At 37.1% G+C, this 19,960-nt stretch overlaps 1 protein-coding gene across 1 annotated transcript; it reads left to right on the plus strand.

Moving 5' to 3' along the window:
• Positions 1-15,575: 15,575 nt before the first annotated feature.
• Positions 15,576-17,707, plus strand: LOC104213834 (11S globulin seed storage protein Jug r 4-like). The gene is made up of 4 exons (XM_009763383.2): positions 15,576-15,917; positions 16,012-16,271; positions 16,391-16,861; positions 17,037-17,707. Exons 1-4 carry the CDS (start codon positions 15,629-15,631, stop codon positions 17,436-17,438), a joined length of 1,422 nt encoding a protein of 473 aa, XP_009761685.1. The 5' UTR covers positions 15,576-15,628; the 3' UTR covers positions 17,439-17,707.
• Positions 17,708-19,960: the final 2,253 nt, after the last annotated feature.

Below are 19,960 nucleotides of genomic sequence, written 5' to 3' on the forward strand. Positions count from 1 at the left end.
CAAATTTAGATTAAATTATAAGAGACTTTGCTCTCATTATCATGATCTCTATCACGATGACAAATCTCAAAATTTAATCAAGGACCTTATTAAATTAATCAAACAATTAATAATAACTATGCTAAAAGAATATCAAATGCCATATATTTTTATATCAAATAATGTTCACAAAAATATGTTCAAATCATCAAATATGATATTGGATCTAGGGCATAGCTACTATATCCCTAACAATCTCCCACTTGCACTAGAGCCAATCGCTCTTGTACTTCATCCCAATTTTCACTTGTGCTTGTCAAACTCCTTTGCACCAAGAGCTTTAGTAAATGAGTATGGAGCATTTTCCTTTCCATCAACCTTTTGAATCTAGACGTCTCCACGTCCAATGATTTCTCTTATCAAGTAATCCCTTTGCAGAATGTGTTTGGATTTTTGGTGTGATTTTGGTTCTTTTGCTTGAGTAATGGCTCCAGTGTTGTCACACAACAATGGAATTGTACCTCCTATTGAAGGAACCACATCAAGTTTAGTTAAGAACCTTTTTATCCATACAGCTTTCTTAGCAGCTTCACTAGTTGCTATATATTCTACTTTAGTCACTGAATCAGGTACTGTAGCTTGTTTGGAACTTTTCCAACTCACCGCACCACTATTTAAGGTGAATACATAACCAGAAATAGATTTGCTATCATCTCTATCTGAAGAGAAACTTGCATCAGTATAACCTTCAGGTTTCAACTCAGAATCTCCATAGATGAGGAATTGGTCTTTAGTCCTTCTTAAGTACTTAAGAATGGTCTTCACCACATTCCAATGGTCCTCACCAGGATTTTCCTGATATCGGCAGTCACTCCAAGTGCATAATCCATATCAGGACGTGTACATGTCATGGTATACATGATAGCTCCCACTGCACTAGCGTATGGGATCCTACTCATGTGTTCTCTCTCTTCAGGTGTTTTAGGACAATCTTCCCTACTGAGAGTAATTCCAGTGCCTATCGGTAGATAGCCTCTTTTGGAATTATCCATGTTATACCTCTTTAAGATGGTATCAATGTACAAAGACTGGGAAAGTCCAAGCAGCTTCCTAGATCTATCTCTATAGATCTTTATTCCTAAAAGTTTTTTATGGAGAACTGTTCAGATAGCCAAATCTTGGTACTTTGTAATGCCGGTATGTCATTCCCTATGAGCAATATATCATCAACATACAACACTAAGAGTATAATTGTGCTCCCACTAACCTTTTTGTACACACAAGGTTCTTCTTCGCATCTAACAAAATTGAACTTTTCAATTGTCATGTTAAAGAGAATATTCCAACTTCGAGAAGCTTGCTTTAGTCCATAAATGGATCTTTATAGCTTGCAAATTTTATTATGATCAGACGAAGATGTGAAACCTTCAGGTTGTGTCATGTACACATCCTTTTCTAGCTCACCATTAAGGAAAGTTATTTTCACATCCATTTTCCATATTTCATAATCATAGTATGCTGCTATAGCAAGCAAAATCCGAATAGATTTGAGCATTGCCACGGGATAGAATGTCTCGTCGTAGTCGACTCCTTCTTTCTGACGATATCCCTTGGCAACAAGACGGGCTTTATAGGTCTCCACCTTTCCGTCTGCTCCAATCTTTTTCTTAAAAACTCATTTAAAATCTATAGGTTTTATATCCTTTAAAGGTTCAACTAAAGTCCATACTTTATTTTCCTTCATAGATTCCATTTCGGATTCCATGGCCTTTTGCCACTTCTCATAATCAGAACTTTGTATAGCCTCTTCATAGGTCTTAGAGTCATCATCATTATGATCAACCTCATTTAATACATCATCTTGTACCATTAAATTTAATCTAGTTGGTACATGACGTTCTCGTGTAGGCCTTCTAAGAGGTAATTGTACAACCTGTTCACCTTGTGATGGATTTGGTTGTTGTTCAATTTGGTTTGGAACTGGTTCATTAACCTGTTCTTGAACTTCATTTAGTTCTTGAACTTCAACCGTTGAAGATGGGAACTTCCTTGGCAACTTCAAAACATCCAATAAAGGTTCTTTAACTTGGGTCTCATGATCTTTATATTGTGTTGATTTATTAGTTTCTTGAACTTCATCAAGTTCTATTTCTTCATTATAATTTCCTTCCAAAAGAAATTCCCTTTCTAAAAAGGTTGCTCCTCTGGCCACAAACACTTTATGATCAGAAGGGTGATAGAAATAATATCCCATTGTTTCCTTGGGATACCCAATAAACCTACACTTATCAGATCTTGAGTCAAGTTTATCAGACTGTAGTCTCTTACCATAAGCTGGACAATCCCAAACTTTAATATGTTTAAGGTTAGGCTTACATCCTTTCCATATCTCATATGGTGTTGTAGAGACTAACTTAGTGGGAACTTTATTAAGTAAGTATGTTGCTGCTTCCAAAGCATATCCCCATAAATTTATTGGAAGATCAGTGAAACCCATCATAGATCTCACCATATCTAATAAGGTTCGATTTCTCCTTTTCAGACACACCATTGTGTTGTGGTGTTCCTGGAGGTGTCCACTGTGAGAGAATCACATTCTCTTTGAGATATATGGTAAAATCTTCACTAAGATATTCTCCACCTCTATCAGACCTTAGTACTTTGATACTTTTACCAGTCTGCTTCTCAACTTCACTACGGAACCTTTTGAACATTTCAAAAGATTCAAACTTGTGTTTCATAAGATAAACAAATCCATATCTTGACATATCATCAGTTGAGGTCATGAAGTAAGAATATCCACCTCTAGCTTGAATTTTCATGGGCCAACAAACATCCGTATGAATTAGTCCCAATAATTCAGAAGTTCTTTCTCCACTTCCAGTAAATGGAGATTTGGTCATTTTTCCTTTGAGACAAGATTCACAAGTTGGATATGATTCAAAATCATATTTGTCAAGGTACCCTTCCTTATACAACTTGTTAATTCTTTTCTCTCCAATATGACCAAGCCTACAATGCCAAAGGTATGCATGATTTACTTGATCATCTCTTTTCCTCTTAAGACTTGAAACATGCATAATTGAATTAGCATTCACATTAGGTAAGACATAAACGTCATGTTGGAGATTGCCATTCACATATAAATTATCACTATAATAAATAGAGCAAATACCATTGCCTATATTAATGAAAAAATCACGTTTGTCTAACATAGAAGCTGAAATTATGTTCGAAACAAATTTAGGAACGTAATAACAATCATCCAACATAAATACTTTGCCTGTAGGCATTATTAAAGAAATTGATCCTACAGCTACAGTCGTAACTTTTGCACAATTTCCAACTTGTAGATTAATATCTCCTTTCTTCAACTTTCTACTTATCTGGAACCCCTGCAACATATTGCAGATGTTATAACCACTGCCAGTATCTAATACCCACAGTGAAGAATTAGTAGTAGCTAAATAAACCTTGAAAATATTTTTCATTAATATCTCACCTTGTTACTTGTCCTTTAGAGTTGCAAGATACTCCTTGCAGTTTCTCTTCCAATGCCCTTTCTTCTTACAATGAAAACATTCAACATTATATACTGACTGCAAGATCAAATCTTCAGAAATCTCTTCACCAAGCTTGTACCCCAACTTCTCATGTTCTTCGGTAAGAACAATCATATGATTGACAAGGGGTCCAACTGGATAGTTTTCAATGTCCAACTGTGTATCAACCATATTCTTAAGATACTCAATGATTGCAGTCGGATCCATATTCTGATGTTTCCGCTGGAGTTCAGAACTCATAGAAGCGAGAATGATGTGTTTAATAGCAAGGCATTCTTCCAAGTATTTCTGATAAACCTTGGTGCCTTGAACATCATTCTCTGGTGGGATTATCTTTGCAGGCTTATCGATCACATCAATGAGCTTTTCATGCATGAGAACAATTCTCAAATTTCTATACCAGTCATCAAAGTTTGGTCCTACCAACTTGTTGGTCTCAAGTATTTCACGCAGTGATATAACAGACATATTGAGAAATCTAAAATATAGAAAAGAAAAGACAATAGTATAAGAACATATTTTCATATATCATAAAGACATGGACTTTATCTAAATGATATTTCCACTAATTATTTTAAACTATTTACCCTCATTATAGTTTACGAAATCTTTATTTCTGTTAGTGGAGTAAAGGAATCCTTTAACAATATGTATGAGCCCCTTGGAAGTCAAGTCGTTTCTTACATATATTTTAAAGGTAGGTACTCTTACCAATTGTATCCCCATACAATTTCCTTAAATAGCTCTATGTCAAATAGTCCACTGGTAGTCAGGTCGATCCTATTGGCATAGTTGAGTTCAACCATCATGATAGCAAAGAACTTATTAAATTTTATACTCCCCGGGTAGTCCAGACGTCTAGTGTAAAATTGAATAATTCTTTCAATCCATACATCTAATGCAATAAATAATTTTAACATATTCTCGAACTACAAGTCTCCTGATAGTCAGGCCGCTCCTTATAAACAAGAAATAAGTAAAATTATTTACCTTGATGGATAGCTCTATAATAAAATATCTTATATTTTATTATTTAAGAACTCAAATTTTAGTAAGAGGGAATTGTTACTAAAATAATTTTTAATAACATAAAGATCAAATATTTTATAGCATGTGAATTTAGTTCAAGTTGTCTACGTGCTTAGTCCTAAATTAATTTACATCACATGTAATAAATAATTTAAAATTATGTAATGAACAAGCACATGACATAAAAATAAAATTCAACATTCTTCTAACATGTTTAATCTATATATCACATATATCATAAAAAAGTAATTCATGCCAGAATATCATTATTAATTAACATCTCATGAACTAATAACAATAGAATCATGTAACCTATTATAGATTTCCGTCGTATCTAATACAAAATTTTAAATTCAAGTTATGAACTATCTCAATAGTTATATGAATACATAATTTATCCACAATAAATTAATATCAACATTCAAACGATTTGACTATTGCACCATGCACATGTATTATGGTTTGAACTCTTCAAATATAATATTAAAATATTTTGTAAATAAATTTTAGACACAATAAACCACGGCTCTGATACCCACTGAAGGATTGCATATAGGTGTTCGTAACACGCAGCGGAAGACAATAACAATCCTAGGCAGATCTTTTCGTGTTTAAAATTTATTTACATGTCAATAGATCGGATCTAAGACGTACCTGGTGAAGAAAGTCTCGTTTCAAATTCTTCGATAATGCGAAGACTCTATGCGTATCCACACCGAGACCGATCCTTGCTATCAACTCTTTGATCAATGAAACCCGCGAACAGATTGATTGAAAAACTTGTGCTGAAATTTTTCTCAAAAACTTCGAAGCAATAGTAATAAGACAAGAAAACAATTTTCCAAAATTATTTCTCTCGATTATGCGACACTTTCTTTTTATGTTCAAATCATCAAATATGATGGATCTAAGGTATATCTACTATATCCCTAACATCTCGAACATCGAAAGCTATAGGAATTCAAATTGATCTATGCACACGTGAATAAATTTTTTTTGAGCATTTAAACAAAATAATGAGAAATTCATAGGTAATCTATCACGGTTTGAAATAATTCTAAAGTTAAATTTATGTATCTTTTGTAATTTCTAGAAAATATGAAATATAATTGTTATTAAGGGAAAGCCGAGTTCTACAAATAGTCAATAGCTGAGTTCTACAAATAAGCAATAGTTGAGTTCTACAAACAATTAATGAAAAATTGGTGATATAATTATCGTCGCAAGAACTATTGTGATCTAATTAGGTGAATAATGGTTCTTGTAGGAGAAATTACAAAACAATCAGTTAATGTAGGTAGCTTTAAGGACGAGAATCACTAATTTAGTGAAAGAAAAGTATACGGGGACTAAACTTAAAACATTAACGAGGATTATGTATTGGTAAATACTAAGCTATAAAAAACTATAGAGCAATTGTAAGCTAACTAGAATTTAAATAGAACAAAATTAATTCACATTGAATAACAACAAAATATAAAAAATTATTCAGTTACGCCTCTAATGGTTTTATCTATGTATTATTAAGAGTCATCCCAAACTAATTTCGTATGTTGGTTTAAGGTATTTTTATGTTACAAAGTAAAGAAAAGTTCTTTATAAATGAAATGGCAAAAATAGAGTAATTTTGCTGTTACAAGATAAAGAAAAAGTGACTTTCTTATACAATTTTTATTAGATAATGACTGTGTGAGAAATCAACTCGATATTATGCTACGCCAAATCGTTTGGACGAACTCACGGAGATCATTAAGTGCAAGAACAAACAAAAGCAAATTGCTATACAATTTTGTTATAAGTTACTATATATCCATATGCATTTTTCTTTATTTTAGATTGTGAATTTTTGAATTGCTAGAGATTTTCGAATTTGCTGGAAGCCAACACTCCAAGAAATAATTGTAACAATTTTTTATTTAACAAAAAAAATCAGTTTATCTTCTTTACGTGCTACTAGGTACATAATATCCGTATCAAATGCTATAAATAATATTCGATGGATCTATTCATATATAATAAAGTAAAATTTCAATTTCCGAACCAAACAAGAAATCAATGAGAAATGAGTTTATGTTGGAAAATATTTTGGGTGAAGAGAATAACATTTTCAAATAAAATAAGGCATCGGATAAGGTACGAATTTGAATACGGAATCTAATAAATTAAAACATAATAGTAATTCATTTTTAAGTGAAGTAGAAACATCAGATAGGGTAAGGAGATTAAGTTGAGAAATCGATTAAAGGTGTAACGACCCGGCCGGTCGTTTTGAGAATTATAGCCCCGATCCCCTATTAACTATTTTTTCCGTATATGTTTCTGCTTATGTGACTTGCCGGGAGGTTTCGTTTTGGTTTTTGGAGTATTTTGGGACACTTAGTCCCTAAACGGAGGCTTAAGTCTTAGAATTTGGGCCGTAGTCTAAACTGCATGAAGACGACTCCGAAATGGAGTTACGTCATTTTCGTTAGCTCTGTTGGGTAATTTTAGGCGTAGGGGCGTGTCCGGATTGTATTTTGGAGGTCCATAGCTTATTTAGGCTTGAAATGATGAAAGTCTAATTTTTGGAGATTTGGACCAGTAGTGGAATTTTTGATATCGGGGCCGGATTCCGATTTCAAAAGTTAGAGTAGGTCTGTAATGTTGAATATGACTTGTGTGCAAAATTTGAGGTCATTCAGACGTGGTTTGATAGGTTTCGGCATCGGTTGTAGAATTTTGAAGTTTCAAGTTCTTTAAGTTTGAATTGGAGGGTGATTCGTGATTTTAGAGTTGTTTGATGTGATTTGAGGGCTCGATAAGTTCGTATGGAATCCCCATGAACTTCGAAAACTTCAAGAATCGTAACCACGCGTCTGAACTATGCCAAATCAACTCCAAATGATGCCAAATTTTACAGGCAAGTTCCATATGACGAAATGGATATATTCCAAGTTCTGAAACCAAAATCTGAACTCGATATCTTTAAAGTCAAACCATGGTCAAACTTAGGAAAATTCTAAACCTTTAAATTGCCAGCTTTCGCCAAATGATGCCAAAACCCTCCAGAAACATCCAAATGCAAATCCGGACATATGCCCAAGTCCAAAAATATCATCCGAACCTACCGGAATAATCAAAACTCCAATCCTAGGTCAAATACTCAAAAGTCTAACCTTGGTCAATTCTTAAACTTCGAGATTCTCAAATGAGAGTCACTCCTTAAAATCCTCTCTGAACCTCTCAAAAACCCAAGCGGTGATGCATGCAAGTCATAATACACTAGGTGAAGATACCCATGACCTCAAACTGTTGAACCAAACGCAATTGCTCAAAAGGACCAGTCGGGTCCTTATAACTAAGTCTCATGGTAGCAGGGGTACGCGCCTGACAAGCTACCAAATGTACCTGCCTCAGATCCTACACGATTAGTGCAGAAGTGTAGCATGATGACATAAATAATATGTATCCAGTAAGTATCTAGTCTAACTTCGAAGAAGTAGTGACGAGGGTGATCACGTCCAAATGCACGCCTCTAAAGAGGTATTACACGGGTGTTTGTAATAATAAAACCCAACAAAGATTTGGGATCGAATCCACAGGGAGCTAAGATGGGAGTTAGTAGTATATATTCGGAATAAGTAAGTGAAGTATCTAGATTGCACTTCCACAAATAGGGTTTTGTTTCTACTTCTAAAATTAAGCTAATGATTGCAAATCTAAAGATATAAAACTAGAGATGATTGTTTTTGAGTATTTTCTAAAGATATAAAAAGCCTAGGATTGTGACCATGACTTAGGTGTTTGCCTAATGGGATAAAGACTTTTATGCTCGTTTTATTGACTGGGGTATATTATAGCTCACAACACTACATTGCCCACTCAATACCTCTCGGTCAGAGAGTAGTTTTGTCTAATTTGGCTTCTCAAGACCAAATGGGTATCTACCAAAACGGTTGATAAGAGCTCAAGTCGGGTTGTTACTATCTCTAGGTTGAACCCTTTAATTGGGTTAATCAATCTCTCAATTGACCCAATTCCTTGTTAGCTAAATTAACCTAGACTAAGTCCCTCTTTCTCAAGAAGAGACTAAGTCAAATAGGCATGAATCAATGTTTGCAACCATTAATTCTACAATTGAAGCATGAACTAAGCTAAATAATAAACACGCATTCATAAACAAGCATAAAATTAATCACCCATAAGGTTTACACACTAGGGTTGGGTCACAACCCTAGTAAAAATCTAGCTACTCATGGTGGGTATAGAAGAAAACATGATAAAACTCATATTGGAAAATTAAAATAGATAAATTCAATGTTAAAACACCAAAATAAGCTAAAGTTTCCTAAAACAACAAAGAGAAATGGCTACAGTACTTGAAATATTCAAAACTTGACCTAATTTTGTAAAACTCTTCTATTTATACAAGACTGACAATTTCGGACAAAAATGCCCCTCGGGAGGTTCTGCGGTCGCACAATTACATGTGCAGTCCATAGGTTTCTTCATCTTGAAAGGCAATATTTCTGCGGTCCGCAGATTTAGCACTAGGGCCGCAAGCCACTTCTTTTGCGGTGGCACAATTCTTGTGCGGTCTGCAATTCTGAGGGACTTGGAACTTGGGAATTTGCACACTCTCTGAAGTTGATTTCAAGCTCATCTTTTGCGGCTGCACAATTTCTTGTGTGGTCCGCAGTTTTCTAGAAAGTCTGTTGGGCTTCCTTCATGTCTGCGGTCGCAGATGAAATTCTGCAGTCGGCACTTTGTAAGCTTCTGTGTCTTTTATTGCCATGTGTTTAAATTACTCCTTTTTAGTCGGATTTCATCTCAGGGGCTCAATTTCCATCATTCCTACAATTTTACACAATTTGATCAGTTTTGGGGACATAATTCACTGCTTTTAGACTAAAACGAAAGTAAAAAGGCGCTAATAAGCAGTCAAAATACCCACTTATTAGAGGGGTCGAATCGACACTTACTAGAGGTCAATAAATAAAGTGTAAAAAATCATAAGAAGGCATGAAATACAACAATAACAGTGAAATAAGAAACAGTAATGAATAATTCTTAAGCATAATATCAATTTAAAGTCTCCAACTATCACAGGCCAAGCCTTTAACACATAATAGCCACCAAGTAACTTTTAAGTCTCAGATCAAGAATGAAATATCGAGTATAATCAAACTCCGAGCAATATCACGCACGATTTATGCCCAGGTCATACAGTCCGATCTAGAATAGTATGTACACTACCGAGGGTCGAGCGACGCGAACCATAGATACATATGATATATTGCCGAAGCGTTCAGACTAATTCGTAGGAATAGAGATAACTCTAACTCTGATCAACAATTACTAGGAATAATACCCAAAGAAGGCATAAGTTTCGTTACCTATCAAGTGTTCTGCCATAACTCAAAGTAATGGAACTTAGTCTTTTACAATCCTTTATCTAATTTTGATTATAAATTCAGATAATTAAACTAACAAGTTGGGTGCAAATAAATCAAGTAGTACATGGCAAAGTCTTAAGTCTATCCGGACATAAGCATGATTTTAGTTACGTACGGACTCTCATCATATTGTATGTACGTATGACACACAATTATTCGCAAATAACCATTTAAAACACCTACGGGGATAATTCCCTCTTACAAGGTTAGGCAACAGACTTACCTCGTTTTCAAGTCCTATTTTCGGTCCAAAATTCACACTAATTTCCTCAAATCGGTGTCGAGAAATCCAAAACTAGACAAATATTGTACAAACCAATCAATATATACTCAAAAGTTTATAATTTAACTATTATAGTATTTACCCAACCCAATTTGGAAGATTCCTATAATTCACCCAGGACTTACGTGGCCGGATTTCGGAAATTTTTTGTAAATAAATGTTACCCATAACCTAACAAATATAAATATATAATTTCTACTTAATTCCATAATTATTTTTGTGGTCTAATCCCATTTTTATCAAAACCTAAGTTTTTTCCAACAAGCTCCTAAATTTTTCATATTTTACATGTTAAAATCTACCCATAATCTATGTATTTAACTTATATTAGGTATAAGTCACTCACCTTATAGTGCTTGGTGAAAACCCCTCTCCAAGAAGCTCCAAATTTGGCCAACACAATGAGAAATGAGAAAAATAAGCCTAAGTCCCGACTTTTAATCAAGACATTGCCCATCGATCCTTCTTCGCGATTGCGGAAGAAGCCTCGCGATCCCCATTGTAACGACCTGACCGGTTGTTTTGAGCTCTAGTGCATCGTTTAGCGGTTTAAGGCTATGAGCAGCTTCACTTCGGATGTTATGACTTGTACGTATGGTCGGAATTGGAATTTCGGAAGTTCAGAATTGGAAAGAAAATTATCATTTCGGAAGCCTTAAGTTGGAAGAATTGATTAAAGTTGGATTTTTGAGTAAATGACCTCGAAATCGGGATTTGAAGGTTCCATCAGGTTCGTATGATGATTCCGGACTTGGGCGTATCTTCGGACCGAGTTTTGGATAATCCAGGAGCAGTTCGTCGCCTATTATGGAAGTTAGCATTTTTGGAAGAATTACATAAACTTGGGTTGAAGTGCATTTCAATGTTATCAATGTCCGTTTGGGATTCCAAGTCTAGAAATAGCTCCGTGTGGTGATTCTGGTATTGGTAGCGCGTCTGGAAGTGGATTCCGAGGTCCGTAGGTCATTTTGGAGTAAGTTGGCGAAAGTTAGAAATTTGAAGGTTTTTGAGTAGTTTGACCAGAAGTGGACTTTTTGATATCAGGGTCGGATTCCGGTTTCGGAAGTTGAAGTAGGTCCGTAATGTCGAATGTGATTTGTGCGCAAAATTTGAAGTCAATCGGACGTGATTTGATAAGGTTCGGCATTGAATATAGAAGTTTGAAGTTCTAAAATTTATTAAGCTTGAATTGGCGTGCGGTTCATGGTTTTAGCATTGTTTTATGTGATTTGAAGGCTCGACTAAGTTTATAATGTGTTTGGGACATGTTGGTATAATTGGTTGAGGTCCCGAAGGCCTCGAGTGGATTTCAGATGAAAAACGGATCGATTTTGACTTGAAGGAAAAACTGAAGGGGGTTCTGGTTGCTGGTGTAACCACTTTTGCGGAAGCTTCATCGCAAAAGCAGCCCTGAGCGAGGTAGTGAATAGCAAAAGCGGCTGGGAGTGAATGGGGCAGAGGCCGCAAGTGCGAAGGTCGGGGCTAGGCAGTGTCTTCTTTAAAACGAGGGTTTGGCTCTATCTCACTTCATTTCGCCCATGAGAGCCGATTTTGGAGCACTTTTGGAGTGCCATCTTCATCAACCATAACGGGGTAAGTGCTTTCTTTACATTTTTGAGTTAAATACATGATTATATATGGATTTGAACATAAAAATTAGTAGAAATTGTGGAATTTTGGTAGAAAACCTAGAATTTGGTATTTTTGGATTTTAACCACGATTTTGGACATGGAATTTGGAATAAGTTAGATATTTGAGTTTATGGGGTTATGGGTAAAGTTCATTTCGAAATTTTTTGGAATCCGGGCACGTGGGCCCGAGGGTGATTTTATCGACTTTCTCAGCAGAGTTGGAAATTGTTGTAAATTGAATTGTTATGAATATTAGAGTATATTTTCATTGGTTTGCGCATTGTTTGGCTAGTTTTGGAGCGTTTGGAATCAGTTTGAGGTGTTAGAGTGGCGTTGGAGCCGGTTATAGAACTTCAGAGGGAGGTAAGTCTCCTTTCTAACTTTGTAAGAGGGAATTAACCCCATAGGTAAACTAAATTATTATGTGCTTCTATTTGTGGGGGCTACGTACGCTCGAGGTGACGAGAGTCCGTATGTAGCTACTAACTATGCCTATATCCGGGTAGTTTAGGCTTACATCATGCCTTGTTGATAGTTATTGAATTATGTTTATTGTTTACCTTGAGAGGGAGCAAGATTTAGTTTGATATTAAATATTTTAAAAGGAGTTGAAATTGAGGAAAAGTTGGGATCTTAAAGGTTTTCATTTGAACTTCGTATTTTGAAAAGAATGAAAGAATACTATAATAACTTAAAAAATCTACGCGTGACCGCATCGCAAGTATGATCCGCGAGCGGGGTAATTCCTTAAATTTATATTTGACTGCATCGCATGTATGATCCGCGAGCGGCGTACTTCTTTAAATTTATATTTGACCGCGTCGCATGTATGATTTGCGAGCGGGGTAATAGATGCATCTATAGTTCGCATCATTTGACCCTCGGCAATGCACAGTTTACTTTTATGTTGGATCGGATCGTACGCCTCGGTATTTTTTATATATTTTCCTCATGGAATCGTGTGTAATATTCGGCAACAAGCCAGTGTATCTGAGGGATTTTCCCTAATTTGAATTATGACAACCTCTTTGATGAAATCCACTATATATATATATATATATATATATATATATATATATATATATATATATATATGCTTCGGTTGATGAGGGAACGTACTAGTTGAGAGCTTGAGTAAATTGTAAAGAGGGAAATTGTACCACATATTTTATACTTATTTATTTCATATATTTACTCCGCCTCATATTTATTCACCTCTCTACTGTACCTGATGGACCACTAGTAAGTGTCGAAGTCGACCCCTCGTCACTACTTCTTCGAGGTTAGACTGGATACTTACTGGGTACGTGTTATTTTCGTACTCATACTGTACTTGTTGTACATTTTTGTTGTACAGGAACATGTATGTCTAGTGGCCTAGTGAGCACAGCGTCATGGTTGATATGGAGACTTAGGTGAGCTGCATCTTATGAGACGATCCGTAACCAACAGAGTTTCTTTCAGAGTATTTGAATTTTCTTTTCTGTCCAAATTTATATTCCGGACAGTTATTGTATTTTATTTTATTTCCTAGTAATTGCTCATGCACTTGTGACACCAGGTTCTGGGATGATTATGGGATATTCAGTACTGGAATTGGAAAATATTTTTAATTGTTCTGTAAAGTTCACCTTTTGCTAGTTAAATTGAAAGAAATTCATGATTTCAAAAATATTAAAATGAGAATTTAATTAACTATTTAGTGTTGGCTTGCCTGACAGTGGTGTTCGGCACCATCACGACCTTTAACGAATTTTGGATCGTGACACCGAAGGCAAAGCTTGACCAGACCCAGGAAAACTTCAACGCAAACGCGAAGGCAGTATCATGACCGCAAAGGTTCTCCCAGCATGAGCATAGCGAATACGGTCAGACCTTCGTGAACGCGAAGGGTAATAGGTTTTGACCCCTCCCATATCCCTTTCTTCTATGCGAACGCGAAGGCCACATGTCCCAAAGCTTTGCTAACGTGACCTTTTGATCGCGAAGTGAAAATTGCCCAGTCCCCCAATTCCTTCTCCGCGAACACGACACTGCCTCCACGTTCGCGAAGAAAGAAACCAGAACCAGCATAGTAGCATTTTTTGACTTAGCTCCGGACGGTCCGAAATACACCCGAGTCACCCGGGACCCCGTCCAAATGCACAATCAAGTCCATAAATATATTACGGACCTGCTCAAACCCTCGGAATAAATAAAAACTATCGAAACCAAGAATCGAACCCCAAAACCAAATTGAATCAACTTATGAAATTTGAACTTTTCAACTAGCTCCGAACGCGTCTAATCATACTTAGACAACTCGGAATGACACCAAATTTTGCGTACAAGTCATAAATCACCATACATACCTATTCCTAGGCTCGAAATCCCAAATGGACCTCGATAACACCATAGTCTACTTAAAACCAAATTTAACGAACTTGTAAACCTTCAATGCACCAACTTTCAACATTAAGCGCTGAAACGCTCCCGGATCATCCGAAACTCGATCCGAATACATGCCTAAGTCCAAAATCATCATACGAGCCTATTGGAACTATCAAATCCCGGTTCCGAGGTCGTTTGCTCAAAATATTGATTCAAGTCAAACTTGACCATCTTAGGCCACTATTAAGAAACTAAGTATTCCGATTTCAACCCGAACTTTTCCAAACCCAAACCAACCATACCCACAAGTCATAAAATAGTAAAAATACATACGAGGAGTCTTATTTAGGAGAACGGGGATCTAGAAAGCAAATCGACCGATCGGATCATTACAGGAAGAGCTAGCTTGAAGGAAGCAGTATAATTGAATCTCATTCGTTTGAAAAATCATATTGTGCAACTCAGACAAAATTATTTTTTTGGTTATATATTATATGTTGTTGAATTTCCTTAACAGAAGGAAAAAGTTCTAATACATTAGCAAAAAGGATTAAATATTGCGATATAAAATAGAATCAAATTTTAAATGTATATTTTTTAATCCTCTCATAATAATTTCTGACTGTCACTATTGATCAGCAGTCAAATGCTAAAGTAAAAACTAAAGAAATATAAGAAACCAAAAGAAGACAAGAAATTTGGAAAATGATAATAAAGAAAGGAATTGAGGGTAAAATTGTTCAACTGCACTAGCTTAAGCTGTGGATCCTTTTTTACTACGTATAAAGTTAAATTGACATGCAGTAACAATCACACATGTAATTGTCATAGCAAACATAATTCGTAACTTGAAAAATAGGATATTATAATTTGAGCTCATCATCAACAAAGCAAAATTCTTTGCTCCATCATTAAACTTATATCATACTTATATAAACTAGGTGAAAGTCTCCGTAATGATGTACAGATATTTACCCAACAGGGTGAAAACAGGGTGAAAGTCAAGTTACCTCGTTATTGATGTTTATGTACTTCGCACTCACTGGATAAAACAACTCCGATTAAAACAAAATCACTGTAAAACAGAACTCCTATTTGTTTTGTTCTTAGAAGGAAGAAGCCACCTAAACTCTGAATGCATGAGGCAGACTTATTAGGTGTAAACCAGCATGCTTTGATAGCCATGCAAAGCGCAAAATGGCAGAGCTTTTCTCCTACATATTCTGCTATGTGTCAATCCCTCAAGTACCTCTCCCTCCTATAAATGCTATCAATTCCCACTCGCCACTTCCCATCGATAAATATTTTCATATCTTCTCTACTCAATAATAATAATCATGGCTTCTAGTTGGCTCTCTTTCTCCTTGAGTTTCCTTCTGGTGTTGCACGGTACCTTTGCTCAGCAGAGATACCAACAGCAGCAAGGCGAATGCCAACTCAATAGACTTAGCCCTCAGGAACCCACCACCCGCATTCAAGCCGAAGCTGGAGTCACCGAGTTGTGGGACCAAAATAACCAGCAGTTCCAATGTGCTGGCGTCTCCCTAATTCGCCACGTCATCCAGTCTAGAGGCATGTTGTTGCCTTCTTATGTCAACACTCCCCTGCTTGCCTATGTTGAACGAGGTAAGTACAGACATTATCTTTTAATTTAATTTCTCATTGGTAATTTATACTATTTGTATCAACTGATTAACATTCATGTATGGGTAATGTTCAGGTCGGGGATTTTATGGCATCATGCAATCTGGATGCCCCGAAACTTTCCAGTCGTCCCAGCAAATGCAGCAAGGTGAAAGGGGTGCAGGCTCAAGATTCCAAGATCGCCATCAGAGGATTGGACAGTTCAGACAGGGTGACATTATTGCCTTCCCTGCTGGAGCTGCTCACTGGGCCTATAACGAAGGAAATGAGGAGCTTGTTCTTGTTTGTTTAGAAGACAGCAGTAACAATGCCAACCAACTTGGTCAATTTTCAAGGGTACGTTAGAAACTGGAAAGGTTCAGCTAACATACTAAAAAAAATAATTAAAAAATCATATAGCTATAGCCATAGTGTTGGTTAATAAATAAAAAAAATCTTGTTTCGGTTATTTGCAGAGATTCTTCATAGCTGGAAACCCACAACAAGGACAGCAACAACAGGGACAATACGGTGGCAAAAGCTTGCGCAGGGAACGATTCGAATCTGGAAATGTTTTCAATGGCTTTGACGTAGAGGTCTTGGCCGAGGCATTTGGCGTAGACAGGGAGATAGCAAGGAGACTTCAAGGGCAGGACGACCAGAGAGGCCACATTGTTAACATTCAGCAAGGACTCAGAGTTGTGAGGCCACCATTCTCACAGGAACAAGAGGAGCGCGAGGAGAGACAAGAGCAAGGACAATATGGTCCTCGCATGAACGGCATTGAGGAAACCATCTGTTCCGCTAAAGTCAGGCAGAACATTGACAATCCCTCACGTGCTGATATCTACAACCCAAATGCTGGACGCTTCACCACCGTTAACAGCCTCACTCTTCCCATCCTCAGCTTCCTCCGTCTCAGCGCTGCCAGGGGAGTTCTCCACACAGTAAGTCTCAGAATTCACTGACCATTTGAGTTACTGGTATTTAAAATTTAATACGCCCCTGTCCTGCCTAAATTATGACACAATTTACTTCTCAATTTGCATCATTTAACAGTAGTTCTTCAAATTTAATATATATACGTAGACTGATTACTACTTCCATTTAATTAATGGGCAGGATTCAATCATGGCACCACACTGGGTCACCAATGCACACAAGGTAATCTACATAACAAGGGGAGAGGCAAGGATTCAGATTGTGGATCACAGAGGACAAGCAGTGTTAGATGACAGAGTCCGACAGGGTCAGGTTGTTGTGGTGCCACAGAACTATGCCGTCGTGAAACACGCCGAGACCGAAGGTTGCGAGTGGGTGGAATTCAACACCAATGACAATGCCATGATCAACACTCTGAGCGGCCGCACTTCTGCTATCCGAGGATTGCCCGTGGATGTGATTGCCAGTTCATACCAGATTTCAAGGGATGAGGCGAGGAGGCTGAAGTTCAACAGGGAGGAAACTCTCATTTTCCGTTCCTCAGGAAGAGCTCGCTCATCAGAGAGGGTTGCTGCTGCTTAATTAGAACTTGTACTAAGTTTTGCTTTTTTCCTGTGTAAAGCATCCTACCAGATATCTCCAAATGAGGCGCAGCGCTAGTCTAGCCATGTTGTCTGGTAGTACTCGTTCCTCGTTTTTGTTTTTATGCAAGAGCGACTTGTTGGTGAGGAGCAAATAATGTAAACTAATAAAACTCCTGCCTTTTTCTATCTGAATCTGATCCAAGCTTTTCCTGCAGATGAGTTTGCAAAATTTTCTAGCAAATCTTACATGGCCTAAAATAATCAACAAGAAATTAACGTGGGAAGATTGAAGAACAAAAATCTGAAATTGCCAGAGACGGACTCAATGAATTTTGGAAATGACAGGACTAATTTTAATCTCTATATATATCTGGTCATGGTTAGGGTGAGGTATTGAGGTGACTCTCTAAAGCCACGAAATCAATTTAGGTTTTTTCACATTTTTTTGCCATTTCCCCCTCTTTCTTTCAATTCAATTCATGTTTCAAAAAGTAAGAGTCACAACTGAACCATTTACAATTAATAATTAGGAAGTCTTCAGTTCCTAATTAATATCAACTGAACCATTGCAATTAATTAATTAACACTTAAATAACGAAAAAAGTCAAAAGTAAATCCCTTGATGTTTCGTCTTTCAGAATGTTTAATTTGATATTAATTCAGCGTTACTTCTTCTTCTCCAAGAGATGCCAGCACCAAATTTCCCTCTTCATTTTTTACCTTTTCCTTTTTAATCCCACTTTTCACTCCAACGACCTCTCACAGCTCCCGCATAATTCCAAAATACATAGGGCAATACCACAAAACAATGAAATTCCAGCCCATTCATGACCAAAGCTAAGAATTATCAACGGGTTCTGGTAGGTATATGTATACGGTCAAAATCATATGCCTCCGATTTACAGGCTGGAGAGTCCGTCTTAAGCCATGTTTGACCAAAAGATATTGAATTTTTTTTGATTAAATCAATTAATGAAGATGAAGAAGTAAATCTCAGCCAAGTATAATGAAATCTAGATTAAATGATGCAAGAGAAGAATAAGGTGAGTTATGCTTCCTAGGCTGTCGGAACCAAATGATTACTCATAAATGTGATAACTTCAAATGTAGCAAAATATTGCAATGAATGTGATTGGCCAAGATAAAAGATGATGTATGAATTTCAGATCTGTAGTAAGAAAAGTTGTCTTGTTTGCATTCACTTTCCCCCTCTTTACAAAGTGTTCTCCCTCTCTATTTATAAGGGACAATCCCCTTTAAACCCTAAAAAAGTATAATATAAAGAATATTCCAAAAACATATTTCCACTGTCTCCTACTACGCTTACACTACTGCAGACATCGTACATCCGCTAACCACTGTCGGTCGTCACCATTTATAACGACCAAAGGACGCTACATCGTAAGGACCTCGTTCCTCGCCGTACTCAGTAGTGGTCGTGGTCGTCCAAATTTGGACCTATACAGTTAGTCCCTCCGCTTGTCGAGATTGCGGCCTGGTGCGTCCTTGATAAGCGGACATCGCCTATACTTGCGGAGAAATTTGGCTTGCGAATCGTAACGATTTGGCCAACAACGGAAGAGTAGTGCGCTTCACGATACCTTGGGTGGTGTGTCCTGTTGGGAAATAACATCACTCCCACGTGCGTTATCATTACGCGTCTTCCCGAGACAGAGACTGATAGTTTGTCACTTCGGTTTTGGTGTCATTGGCAGCCTTCTGCTTCAATTCTGGCGCTACCCAACCCTATAAATAGGTGAAGGGATTGTTTTTTTAAAATTCTTGGCCATTTCTTCTTTGGTTATTCCTTCTCACATCTTCAGCTTTTGCTCTTGTGATTTCTTTGCTTTCTCTCTTCCGTTCACTGTTCTTGATTTTTTTTGTTTTATTAACACATCTTCTGCCATAGATATGCCTAGAACACATCGGTCACGTCAGGGGATTTCTGACGCCACCCCGTTATCCATGGCGCTTCCTTCTGGTGGCGAGGACATGACAATGGAGGAAGGGGACAGTTTTCCCACCGTGGATGAGTTACTGTCGAGACACCCCATGTCTCAAAGTGACTTCCTTAAAGAACCTGCTCCTACTCCTGCTCCGGTAGTGTCAGAAATTGAGCAGGCCCATATAGATGCCCTTAGTACTAAGTACAATATTCCCCCTCATGTCGAGATGGTTCCGGCGGGGAGGGACTTCGTGGAGGTCCATAGACCGGGGTATTGTGCTTTTTATGAATACCCCTTTGTGATTAGTCATTCCTTTCCCTTTATCCCATTAGTAGAAAAATTTTGTTAGTTTTATCAGGTTTGCCCGGCGTAGCTTTCTCCGTACATGTACAAAATATTTTTGGTGTTGACAAAATACGCGGAGTTGGCAGGGTGCGAAGTTGACATTCACCACATCTTGCACTTGTTTTCCCCTAGTTTTCACAGGGGTACTATGGTACATTTGAGGCACCATGGGACCAAAGAGCTGGTGGTCGGAACTGACGACCGGGCGAGCCGTAAATTTTGGCATAAG

This window comes from Nicotiana sylvestris, chromosome 9, assembly GCF_000393655.2.
Source record: "Nicotiana sylvestris chromosome 9, ASM39365v2, whole genome shotgun sequence".
Taxonomy (NCBI): Eukaryota; Viridiplantae; Streptophyta; class Magnoliopsida; order Solanales; family Solanaceae; genus Nicotiana; species Nicotiana sylvestris.

Coding starts and splice junctions, on each gene's coding strand:
- LOC104213834 (XM_009763383.2), top strand. CDS start 15,629: ATGGCTTCTAGTTGGCTCTCTTTCTCCTTGAGTTTCCTTCTGGTGTTG. Junction 15,918..16,011: donor GCTTGCCTATGTTGAACGAG/GTAAGTACAGAC, acceptor GGTAATGTTCAG/GTCGGGGATTTTATGGCATC. Junction 16,272..16,390: donor AACTTGGTCAATTTTCAAGG/GTACGTTAGAAA, acceptor GGTTATTTGCAG/AGATTCTTCATAGCTGGAAA.